We start from the raw sequence: 13,819 nt of genomic DNA, 5'->3' as shown, positions 1-13,819 counted from the left end.
CCGAGCAAATAAGCGGGGTGGCGCACTGTGCGTATTTATAACGAATTGGCGATTAATACCGCACAATGGTTTTTGAGAGGTTATAATAGTCATAATTCATGTTTTTTGTGTGGATAATCGAGGGGTAAGCTGAAGGGTAAGTTTGTAAATTGGATTTAATATTTTCATTTAGTAACAGTCGGTGTGAAATTGGACGCTCGTTTAAGAGCTATTATGGGGTTGGTATAGGGTTAATCCCACATAAGTGGTTATTGATAATGGGGATAAGTGTTATTGAGTTTTCTTGTAAATTGATAAATTTAAATAATTTGGCTATCGTTAGATAATCTGGAAATATGCAAACAAAGATTGTTTTTGTATTGCACAATAAAAGTGTGATACCTAAAAATAAGTCAGATAATGTTTGAATTTCTATAGGTTCGTAGCGTTTGATAAGATATTCGTACTTTGAACAATTACGTAGTTGATTTATTCAAGAAACATACATACTATAATGACTTTAATTAAAACGCTAGATTATTATGTAGGTTGGTTTAACTATAAACTACGATTTGTAATTACTAACACCTGATATGATCGCTATGACATTAATCGAGTTATCATATTGGAATATGAATAACAAATGAATAGCTGCAATTAGGCCGAGGTGTTGGATAACTACGGAAAACTAGATGATAATAATAACATACATTATAATAGCATATTTGTTCCTAGGAATCATAATAAATTCACGAACAACACAAAGCGTGGTTTACCTTGCATTCTTTTTCATTCCCAATGGATCAAAGACAATATTTCTCTGAATTCTAACGAAATGCAGCAGAAACATCTATCTAAAAAAACAAAACAAAATAATGAAAGCACACATCCAGTCGCAGCTCCATTGGAAACGAGATTAGCTCTAGATCTAAAATCTGGACCAGACTGGGGTGACGCCTCACCCCACCGGGGTGTTAGCGTACCCCAGGTGGGGTGGCAGGGGGGTTTGAAATAGGACTTTCTAGGCAATTACCATCCGGTGGGACTCGGATACGAATCTAGATCTTATTGAAAATATATTATATGCATCTCCTTTGTAGATGGGAATATAATTGGGATGTGCAGTTATTTTGTTTGTGTTTGGAGTCAGATAATGATCATCATTGTTTAGTTCTAAAGATATTGGACAAAGACTATATAGTATGAATAAATTGCGAGAAAGAAAATCGTTTTCTTTTACTTTTCTCATGCATTGCTCTTTACAGCACAGGCTTAGGTACCTATATGTCGTTTTTAAACATGTATACAAGAAAGGTCATTTCGCAACTCAAAAGACCACAAACGTTTAATCGTCCTCATAAAGAATAGTGATGTAAATTTTATCAGTTACAAAAGTACCACAGAATTACCTCAATCAGTAAAATGCGACATTATATCACATTAAATCTGTAATTAATTTTAATTAAACGTATTAATAATATTGTACGGCGCTTATTGAAAACGTTTTACACCGCAATTTGTTAAAATTCAACACCTGCACAATGGGCTCAATGCCACAAAGATAGCAAGCGAATAAATACACATATTTATTTTAAAAAGTACTATTGAATTTTGTAAATTGAGCGAAAAGTTAATAGTTTTATGCCGAATGTTTTGCACTTTTTGATATAGTAACAACATTTTATGTGGAAATATTTTATATGTAACCCGTACTATGTATTTTACATGTTAACTTAATTATGGGAGTATTTTGTCTCATTCTGTCTCTTTTTATAGAAGAATGTATGAACATACCTATAAGATCACGCGTTCTTTTTCATCAGGGTAGGCAGATACTAGTAGATGAATTAATGTATGACAGATACACCCACAAATAGACATAGCTTTTAAAATGAGAACCATTTTTTCAATGATATGTAAACATGCCCCAAGATGAAAAAAGAAAAAAAAAGTGTCTTCCAAAATTAACACGAGTGTAATATAAGCTTTAGTTGGTAATGATTGATCTACAGTTCAAATAACAGTCGAAAATCCACGAAAAAGCTTAAATATCGAATGAGGCGAAAGACTTGTCTATGCGTCTGTACAATGAGACATCCGACAAAGAGGGGGTGATGCTTTTAAAAGTATTACTGTCCACCCCCAATGACACCCCTGGCGTAGTGTTTGATTATTTTATAGTGGGTAGTTGAGGGCTGAGTAATAGCGATCCCGTGGGTACATTGTGGTGATGCAAGGGTTAGGCAAAGAAAACTCTTGTTTGTTGATTGGTTTTGAGAATTTTTAAAGAGAGTATCTATATTTTATTTACTCTTTTAAGGTACTATAAGAGATTATATGCACTGTTGATTCATCGGGGAGTTGAACGGTAGAAGATGCTTAGTCTCTATCATTTATATTGGTACATAGAGTCGCCAGTCGCAAGGGTGATTCTATGCATAAAAAATTTCTGCTACTGTCGCTAGGCCATAGAGCTCATATTTATTAATATGAATATACGCGAATAGGCAGAAGAAAGGGTAGGTAAGCTGTTTCAAAATCATGAAAAGTGAGACCAAAAAGTAATAAGGTCCCTAATGATAGTAAAACTGTTCTTTGTTCTTTCTTTAACCCTAAAATAACAATATAGATCTACTTTTCGATGAAGAGCGTCTGAGCAAGCACCAATTATTGACATGGTAATCGAACCCATTACCTCAAGGTGAAGGTCACATTTAAATAGCCACGTTTCAAGGTGTCGCACCTAATGATAACAATAAACAATGATAGAAGTGATAAGGATCGATCGCACGCGCACAGGACCTGCGTCATGCGAGCACTTCCGATGTTAGGTTATATTTGTAAGTGAAGGAATTGTTTGTGAATGTATTGAGATTATTAATTGATGTAATGCGTATTAGTTTTGTAAGAATGCTGAAGAAATAAGTACTGTTAATACTTTAGTTTGTATGAAAAGGTAAAATCAATGATCTTTTATCATACGGAATAGAGAATAGGTACGACTTTTGGTTTTCTAACGCCCGGTTGCCCGCTAAAGTGATTTTTATATGAGTTTTATTGAATAGATAAACTACCGCTAAACGCCACAGTAACCGGAGGTAAGTGATGTTTACGATTCATTAGATATTTTAGGAATTAATTACATCAGATACATATGTACCTAATTGAGCCTTAATACTTTTAAAAAGAAATTGCTTTGTCGCCCAATAGAGACATAGAAATTTAAAATTAGATACAATTTAAATAATTTCAAAGTTCAAGCGGTAGATAACGGATCCTATTACAAAAGAATAGAAATACCTACAGAAAACTGCTATCTAATACAAAATATGCTTATACATTACTCTACAATGGTGCCTTGTGCGTCAGTGGAAGTAAAAAACAAGATGGTGTCGTATTCAGTACACCGGATACGACTGAATATCAGTGTTTCTATGAACTGCTGTCATTTGACCTTTGCTACTCGTAGGTAATATTATTACATTTAGAATAGAAAGCAAGCAAATTATATTGTTAGAATAACTATAAGTTTGTAATTTACCTAAAGAAATAAACATAAACTAGTTTCTTCAGTGTTATTCATCATTTAGTTCCTTATACCTATTATAAAGATAAATTATATCAAAAATCAAAAAAGCATATCTAGTAAACCAGAGGGTCACTGTCATTGACATTGTAAACCTAAGTCTCCCATCGCGTTTGTTCACGAGAAACCTAAAAACTACTTATAAATTTTTCACACTCTGTCAAACAAGACAAGACCACTCTGTCATACAAAAACATTAGTAGTACCTCTATGTACTACAGTACTCTTCTCGGCAATCAATTAATATATTAAACCAACAAGCAGAAGAATCGATCCTAAGTTCTGTGCATCACAGGATATCAATAGCCGTCTTAGGTTCAAGGGCAGGCGGTGCCGGGGAATGTGGCCTAGCTTCCGCCAAAGCCTGCGCGTGTAGAATACATATAAGAACAACTGACAGCTTGATTGATTAGATGAACCGAACGATATGAGTCTCTCACAAACTTTTGTAATTTACACTTCAATCTTTTGTGAGAAAAAATAAGTTCTTTATCCTGTTTAGAGGAACTTTTGACAAAGGTTATTAATACGTGGAAGTATAATTACGTCTTTTTATGTTATGTATATGTTAGAACATATGCAAAGTGAAATTAGTCTTCAAATCTATTGCGTCACGAGCATGCTTCAGTAGAATACAGCAAGCCTAATACCCATATGAACGCAAGATGACAAAACAAAATCCTTCATACGGCAACATTGAAGCACAACGGATAAAAAACTGCAGACTATATCAAGTGAAACGTCATTAAAGACATAGCCTCACTGTCCTCCGTTACATCTCATACAAAATACTTTAAGCGGAAACCCCATACGCATCAAGACTCCCAACAATAGGAATATATCTCACAATCTCCAGTAATAAAAGCGCGGAGCGGCCACATTAAAATCTTATCCCTTTCTTAAATAAAAAATTCACGAAAATATAAGAGGAAATCTCCCCTCTATTATTCAGTGGAAAACGCTCCCCATCCCCTTTCAACCCGACGGGTGAGAACCGTACGCGCGCTCACAAGAAAACACAAAGAAATTCTAACTCTAGCGCCCCGTATACAAAGTTACAATTGGCGTGACTGCTAAACGTTACAACTGAAGGAAAATGCACCTAAAAAGTACGAGATAAAGTTTATTTTCGTTCGGCTTGCAGTCGATCGGGTGTATAGAAATCGCGCCTTAGTCGGCGTAGTATTTGAAAATGAGATGCAGCGCTTGGGTTAGCCAGGGTTGGGAGGGGGTTTTGGGTGGCTCTCGAAACCCGAATTACCGGGGCGTATGTAATGATTTTCCCGGGCGGAATTATGCCCGGTATCGGAGACGAATTGGGGATAGGGATGTTCTTTTTAATGGTCTTATGAGTACATTGATTAGGGAAATCCGACGGAACCTCTCGCAAAATAGAACGGAACATTTGTTAGAAACGCTCGTTATAATTTCTACTTTCTTGAGGTTTTTCTTCAGTACAATGTGCCTTTTTCATAACAATGATATCCATTTTCGGTAACGAGCTCTTAAATCTGTACTAATGACTTAAATACTGGCTATTATTCTGTTGTTTCTTTACTTGCACTTGAAGGAACGCCACTTATTTATGTGTTTGAGTGTTTTGTACTTATCACTAATTATATCGATTGCTGATTAAAATCTTGTTGTAAACAAATATTGTGTAAGCAAAAGCCGCGATTTTTTAATACCACTTTGTTTAACATGCAAATCTCTGGATACTAAAAATATGTATAGAGGTACTTTAATGTCACACAAAGCATTAAAACGTAATCAAACCCAGTTCCATGGTACTCAGATAATAATTAAACTATGTTAGTTATGTCGATGATTAGGAATGCCACAATTTGAATGACAAATACCTGAAATTCATATTCACTGAAATTCTATGTACAGTCAGACTATCAGATTATTATTCGTACATTTTGTGTGAAAATATTAATTTAATTATTGATATTACTCACTTATTAAGGTGTTGACTATTACTTTGGAAATAATAAATAATAGTAAGCAACCATGTTATCAAACTCCGGGCTACTATTGAGAACAATTTACAATAAATTAGAAAATATGAATAGCAGATTGACCAACCCGGGGTCCGAACCAGAGAATTTAGAGCAGTAGTCGTATAAACGACCGACTGCGTCACAGAGGCTTTTAAAATAGTTTGTAGTTTTGCTTTTGACTGTACCATAAATTTGAGATTTTATAAACTGTTCGCAATTAATACGGTAATTTTCCGACGGTACGATTGAATTGTTACGCGATAACGTTAATTAATTGTTGATATTAATTGTCCGTTGTTTGTACTTATCATAAACCCTTGTACATCTACGTATGTTGTGGGTTTTCTTTTGATAACGGTATTTTTAGTGGGGTATACCCTAGATTATTTGACAAAGTACTTACAAGTGGAGAGTACTATCAGCATTTTGTGATAGAGTCTAATCTAATGCTATTTTAGATGCCTGGTTTTCTTATCATATTTTATCGTAGGGGTGGGGGTCTAAAACCAGCTATGACTGGGTTTAGATTTCATAATGTGGTTTTATGTGTGCATCATACGTTATTCCAGGAATCGAATCCAAAACGAAATAGCTCGCCTTTTACGACTAAAATATATTAGCTCATCAATCATAATTTTAATTTTGAAACTATTAGGTTTGAAGTTTATGTATTTAATTTATCTTAAATATTTCTTTAGCCAGAGTCGAAACCCAACTTACTTTTTTTAAAAAACCTAAATTGTAAACAGATATTTTCCTTAAATTGTAAGGGTGCGTCCACATCTGGCGAATGTGCCGCGAATGTGCAGCTCGCGAGCCGTTTGCGAGCTGCGCGCGTACAATTTTGTTCGAGCGCCGCTCCTGCGCCGCCCGCGCGCAGTTCACGCGCAACCTAAGCGCCGTACGCGATCAGCGCGCGGGCGGCGCGCTAGCGGCTCGCGTCTTCCTTCCACCCGCGTCTCAATCCCCGCACCCCTAACTTACCCGCCAACGCCGTTGTCTCTTTTTTTTCCTTTTTATCAGAAATATAATAGCTAATGATGTAGCAATTATATTAAAAGCACTAGTGTCGTCCGAAATCTTCGAAAGTACTGAGCCAGTAAATGGAACTGTAAGCGCGAGGATTGAGTACGCGCAGATCGCGCGCCGCGCGCACGCCTTTATACGAGCCTTGTATGAGTTGCGCTAAAGAGGCGCACCAAACTATTGCCGTGACTGCACGCGCGCAGCTCGCAAACGGTTTGCGAGCTGCACATTCGCGGCACGTTCGCCAGATGTGGACGCACCCTAACATTAACACGCAAATCTTTGCTACTGACATACATACAACAAACATAAAATCACACTTTTTGCTACACATACATACACACATATACCCCATCAAAAATCATACTTCTTTCCCATAGGGGTAGGCAGAGACCAACATAGCAATTTTTTTTCTACTTTTTCTCAGCCATCAAACCCGGACCCACCAGAGATGTCATCATAAACCACGTTATCAACGTAACGTAATAGCTCTGTCTCTATCACAGCGGTGATCTCGCTCACGTAGCCGCGGCGTGCGCGCACTCACCCTGTATACATCTCTACATTACTAACGGAACGTGCCTTATCTGCGCCTAATTTTATTCTCTATGTTAATATGATGAATGTTTTTCTTAGTTTTATGTTGTTTATGGTTAAAATAATTATACTGAAGTAGCAAGAATTAAAAAAATATAGAAAAAATAAAAACCTAGTCCATCCGTGGCTCGGAACGTAAAATCTTAATGAGGCCTAGTCAATCTATCTGGTTGCCATTATGGCAACGGCACGCTAAGGTTAAATAATTAAAAATGTTAAACAAGTGACTTTTTTTAAATATGATCTTGATCGGCATATAGATTAAAATCTATGCATAGATTGAAACTCCTAGATATGTAAGCAATATAATACATATTTATAGCAAGAAATAAAAATATTGCCATTTCAAAAAGCTATAAAAATGTTCAACATTCACAGACAGTAAGATAGCGTTAACAAACGTAACTGAATGATATCGGAGAAAATTTGCGAGCGAATCTTCCCCCGATAACACCACAGCAACCCTTTCCCTCACCCGACTTCTCGCGATCGATAGTAACGCAACGAACAATACATATATCTACTACCTTTTATATTTTCCTTTATTCAGATTAAAATGTACAACCATTTTATTCAATAGAATCATTTCTTTAGACTCACTTAGTACCTACTTAGTTTGAGTTTTATTTCGTTCGAAAATTTTCTTTATGCGTGGCTATATGCGTAAATACTTTTGCCATTCAAAAGTAAAAAGAATTCATTAAAACTTTTTCACAAGTGTCAAACACATTCAAATAAAGAATGTTTTAAATTCAATTTAAAAATAAAATATTCGATTTTGAAATCCCGAGACGGAACGAACGCAAGCGACCCCGAAATTGCTGTCCGCATTCACCCAGACAAAAGCCCTAAAATACACCCCGCGAGCAAAAAGAAAAGCATTTCCATCCCATCCCCTCCTTCATTTAAATTTCCCGCCCCAGAGCGGGGGCGGCGTCCGTAGGGGCGGCTTCCGTACAACAGAGACGAAACTTAAAACCTCATAGAAAAGAATGAGACGGTCGTATGTCCACCTGTTGCGTTTCGAGTTTCATATTTTCGCGGCGGATTCTTTTTTCGTTTCTTACCGCGTTCCAAAGGATTTGTATGGTGTGCTTCGTGCATGCGTACCGCTACCCTTAGGTATTGAACGATATTGACGTGCAAGTTGCGAACTGACGACTGTACGACGCGACGTTCCACCTACGACTTTTAAAGCTTTTCATTCGGTCATTTTAAATTCGAATAAATTCTTTTATGTTACGAATGCGCGGGGGATTTTAGCGTGCGTCGCGGTTCTACGATGTTATATGAGAGTCGCTAGATGTATTTGCTTTTAGAATAGTGCTTTTATTTATTCTTGTAAAGCTTTCAGGTTTTGTTGCTTTTGAAAGATTGTGATTTATTTTGTGGAGGGCTTGTTAGTTTTTCAGAAATATGTTTTATTATTGATGACTTAGTAGAGTGAGTTTGTTTTGACAAAGTTTTAACATTTTTGACAATGTTTAAAATCTATTTCCTTGCCATAATATGAGAGAATACAGATAAATACCACTTTAATTTCAAAATCTGAACATGTATAAAACTAAACTGATCTAAACAAAGGAAATCAATAAAATATTAAACGCGTACAGTATCCAATTGTACATACAGTCAGAAGCAGGATGAAGACAGAAATAAAAACTGTTTGTGTTACCATTTCCGGCGCGTCCCGGGTTCGATCCCGTCTGAACACGTGGTGTGGTTATTACGAGGAAATAATCCAATAAAAATAGTATCACGGACTATTAAATTACGATGGAAGATCATCCATGTTGTTTGTTATTAAATGTTTAAGTAAATAAACAGTTGTATTTAAAAACTGTACGACCATTGACCTTTGAGGGACAGACAGACGTAATAAGCGGTTAATTTTAAGATAAATACTTTTGTAAGTTCTAAAATATTTTAATGTTTTTAGGCAAGTGCCAGAAAACCTCAAATAACCTTAAATAACAGTATAAAACTAACTTTAAGGAAGTCTTTCAATCAACCTTGGCATGTCAACCCTAATCATTGCAGTGGCAGTTGCAATTACCTACCTTAGTTTATACAATTAATGTATTTTGTCTGGCAGAAATTTAAAATACATAAAACTATAGACTGACCGCTTAGTAGAGACCCTTGGCATGCGCGGTTTATTTAGATCATAAATAACTAAGTAATAAATCTGTGAATTTCCAAAATAAAGTAGTTGTATCAAATAGACCACTGTCAGTTGTATAGCCTACGAGTCGCAGAAGATCTATATTCCGCATTTTGTATTCATTCATTTTAAGAATCTTAGCAAGAGGCGTTCTATGGTATCTGCATACCCTATGGGAATATATTTTTATGTATTGTTTTCTAAATGTTATGTTTAGATTAGAAGGTACATTGGTACACTGAGGAGTGAGTCAGTATATTCGTATGATATTGTTAGGACATATTTAGTTCAGAACAGCCGTCGAATAATGTTTACTGTACATTTCTCGGAAACCCACCGCTGAGCTCGGAATATCATCTATTTAGTCTGGGATATGTGTATATTCTATTTGCTTGTATAGTTCTGTCATTTACATGTTAAAGAAGGATTGAAATTGAGTCAGTTACTTTTGTATTTCTTTCTTACTGGGTGTAAGTTTTAAACTTGCGAATTTTATGAACTGTTCACGAAAATACTTAACGATTAAAATAGATGCAAGGGAAATCTAATATAGAAATCTATGAGTGCACAGGAAATCCATTGCATACTTCTTCTTTTTCTCATTGGCTTTTAAATTTATCAATCGTTGCCAAAGTCGTCATCAAAACAAACATTAGTCCCTAGATTATATGGATGATTTTTAATACGTGGGATATTATTCTTAAACCTACTAACAATATAAAACAATAGAACAAATATCGAGATTCCATTCTTAATCTATATTATGTATTTAAAGGCCTTGTCTCGTATTAAACACGACAAATTTCAAAATAATGTGAAATATCGCTATTTTCTTTGAAAAACAAAATAACTCGTTTTCAAAACCAGCAGCGTTACATACAATATTACACCGTGATCAGAACTGACAAGTGATAATAGTTGATAACAATTCTTACCCGTATCTAAGTATAGATCGGGCCATTTCGCGTGTTCTTACTATCGAATGATAACAGCTGATAACAGCAAGTGCACGTACGAAGTACACAGCGTTTTATTTTCCGTGTTTATGAGTAATATTGTTGGGAATTGCTGAAGACAAAATGTCTACATATGTAATATTGATTTGAATAGATTGAGGCATTGAAGCGAGAGATTGAGAAGCAGATCACAGGAAAAGATCTTTGCCAAAATGCGACTAACAGTAACTGTAGCGTAAACTCAAATGAGTGAAATAATACGCGTTAACAATTGATAACTATAAATTATATGTTTACCAGTGGCTGTAATTATTCGATTCTTAGAATCTCAGCATAATCTGTTGACTATGTTTGTATGTATTAGTATTTTCTTAAGTTTTATTTTATTTATTGTATATCTATGGGCCTCAGTTGCCTGAAATAAAGGAATAAATAAAAAAAGTATATTTTTTTGCAGATTGGAAATTTTAGTTACTGGCATAAAATAAATTATCAGTTCTATCTTCGATACCATCAACTTAAAAAACAGTACAAAATTCGAATCCCTAAAAAAGATATCAACTTAAAATTAGAACGAAGGGTGACAACACGAGTTGTCGTCTAAAGCGATTTTGTTAATGCAAACTCACCATTGAGACGGGCAGGGGATGCGCCCCTCCATTGGGGTAGGGGTACGGCGTCACTAGGTAGCCCATGTTGAAGCCCGCTGCAGGATGCGGCTCGAATTTACCTGGAAAAGATTAAAACATATTAATATTATAACAATAAAAAAAGAGTAATGGCGAAATAATAACATAGTGAGAATCTTACAAACATACAAATTAATTCACATGTCACACACGTTTTGTCTTAGAGTTTAAGCGAGAAATTGATAGCGTAGCAGTCACCATAACTACTTTTATAGAAAGTGTTTGAAAATCCACAATAAGTAAAACTCCAGTTGAAACTCGTAGTTTTATAACAGGAAATAAGATTTATAACAACATTTAATACTCCTGAGAAAATGCTAAGCCTATTATTTGTATTGTTCGCAATACAAAAGACATCTTGATATCACATAAAACAAACTACAATAGTTGCGCATTCCCATCTATTTTATAGAAGAAATCTAGTTGTAAATATTAATAGAGAAATTCCATTCCATTTCTGTTTATATTACCTTATATGGGATTAAACTAGTTTTCATACTATGATTAATTTATTTTTGCACATACTATTTTTAAATACGTATTTATTCTTTGACATAGTTCTTGAGGGAATGCAAAGTCATCAACCCACATTTGGCCAGCGTGGTGGACTCAAGGCCTTACCCCTCCCTCAGTTTGGGAGATCCTGCTCAGCAGTGGGACAGTCATGGGTTAACTATATTCTTAAGAAAGTGGTCCTTTTGCTAATCAAAGAATAAAAAAAAGGAATATAGTGAAGATAATGTTATTTCTAAATGTCCAAGAGTTTTTCAGTATTTTCAGTATAACGGAACCCTAGTAATGCTCTAGTAGTTCCGATATGAAGCGATTGTAGTAACATCCCACGCTATTTAATAAATGCGTACAAACCAGATAACCTTTATTATAACACGCACAAATTAAAATATTTTGTGTTATGCAAAACGCTTATTGAAACCGACGCTATCAAAGTAATTTATTTTAATTAAATTCCGTTTATTGTTGCATTTAAGAATTTATTATAATAACACATGTTTTTGTAACAAAATGTTTGGTACAATTTTCGTGGTCAGTAATTGGTGTTTTTACCCTGTTATTACTGTGATATTTTTTAAATTAACGGCTTTCATACTTCAATGAAATTACTTATCAACAACAGTTTATAGGAAAAAGTGACTGAATTGCTGAAATTCTACGAAATAATCTTTTCACAATAATATTTTGGTCTAATTCCTTTATTCCAAGTCTTACCCAATTACTGCTTCCATTCTTATTCAGATATCGAAAATTTTCTTTACTTCAATACAATTTTCTTTTCAGAGAAGTACAGTCAGCAAGAAAAAACAGTACCGTCAGTAAAATATAACGCTCGACGCGGGGCGTGGCAGACGAACGAATTACGCCGCGACAAGAAGTAATTTACCGACGTAATTGCGCGCGCAGACGCCAGTGACGACGTCGTTTCGATAAAGCCCTGATTTTAGTGCACTACTCGATTTATTGAGAAGAGAAATGGAACTAGATTGAAGATAGACTGTTTACATTCAATGTAGAGCCATGTTGGTAGACTGATTAAAATGTATCTAGTTGTATGCGTCAAGATATTATAGTGAGAAAGACGATAAAAGCTCACGGACCTTTCTAATTCGACAAAATAAGAAACAAAATACAAATTTGAAATTCTACTTTGCTTACAAAACAGGAAAAACTCAAAGTTCTCTAAAAACGAAAACAACCAACTCAAAAATCTTTATGCATACGATTAAGATAGAAATCTATGATAAACCAAAATGTTATCAAATTTTCAAGTAATCTGTATCTTGATAAGGAAAATCTATCGAAGAATGTCCGGTCGAAGAGAAAACCAAGGAATGTTATAACAACCCGTAAATCATATTTGTTTACAATCACTAGTAAAACAATTATTGTAGCAATCAAATTTTTATTACCCTAGCACTGTTTTCACTGACTGTACTTTAATGTCATGGCGGTCATATTCTGATTTTTGAATATGGAATAACTTGCAAAAGATTTTTAAAATATGATTCTTTTTCCTTTGTTTTTAAAGTGAAGGTAAGTCTTGTTCACAATGAGACATGATTTAAGGTAGTTGTTTTTCCGTTAGGGTTGCAATGACAGTCACAGGTTCTTTTCCCACGAGGAGGTTTTTTTTAACCAGTGTATTGTTGTGAGTTATGTTGTAGTTTGTGTCTATTAATTACATGCATTATTTACTAAACTACGCAAGGAATTGCAATTTTTGCAACAATAAAGTACGAAATATTAATGAGAAATAATAATGAATGTGTTAAATGTATTAACTATTTTCTACCTCTCTAGAGATATAGAAAATAATTAAACGTTACCTATTTTATATAATTATATTTGTCGCAAACAGCTGATAAATGCAAAAGTTTCGCTAATTAAGTAATACTCGAAGCAGAACTATAAAACAATCGATTTTTATTCCCTTTTTATATAATTATAGTTAACAGCCTCAGTAATTATTTAATTTAACAGTTCTATTAAGACTAAAGTATAATTAGGTCTGTATTTTATTTTTAAGATTACAGTTAATGATAAAATTTAATAATAGGCTCTATTTTATACGATCGTGGAGTAATAAAGTTTCTTAGTGTTAAGTAAAAACCTGCTTTAGTTCTTTAACTTGGCATTACTTGCATTTTTTCAGAGAAACTATTTCAATATTGTACAAAAATGCTTCTTCTCTTTCTCTTCTTTTTTACACAGAAGCATTCGACCTATCGGTATAACGTAAGCTCTGATTATAAAAAATGATTTCTAACTTTTCATTCCTAAATAGTTGTGAACTTGTTTAAAAG

General features: G+C 34.6%; 1 protein-coding gene across 10 annotated transcripts in view; it reads right to left on the bottom strand.

The window, feature by feature from the left end:
- The window catches only part of pan (transcription factor pangolin), a 138,405-nt gene that overhangs the window by 51,447 nt on the left and 73,139 nt on the right, over positions 1–13,819 (bottom strand). For all 10 annotated transcript variants that reach the window (XM_076131235.1, XM_076131229.1, XM_076131234.1 and 7 more), the window contains exon 4: positions 10,941–11,041. In XM_076131235.1, coding sequence (XP_075987350.1) covers positions 10,941–11,041 — 101 coding nt within the window. The remainder of the gene's footprint in view (positions 1–10,940; positions 11,042–13,819) is intronic.

The sequence above is a fragment of the Anticarsia gemmatalis genome, chromosome 25 (assembly GCF_050436995.1).
Source record: "Anticarsia gemmatalis isolate Benzon Research Colony breed Stoneville strain chromosome 25, ilAntGemm2 primary, whole genome shotgun sequence".
NCBI lineage: Eukaryota > Metazoa > Arthropoda > Insecta > Lepidoptera > Erebidae > Anticarsia > Anticarsia gemmatalis.
Note: the sequence above shows the minus strand (reverse complement) of the source record. Positions and strands in the feature narration are given on the sequence as shown.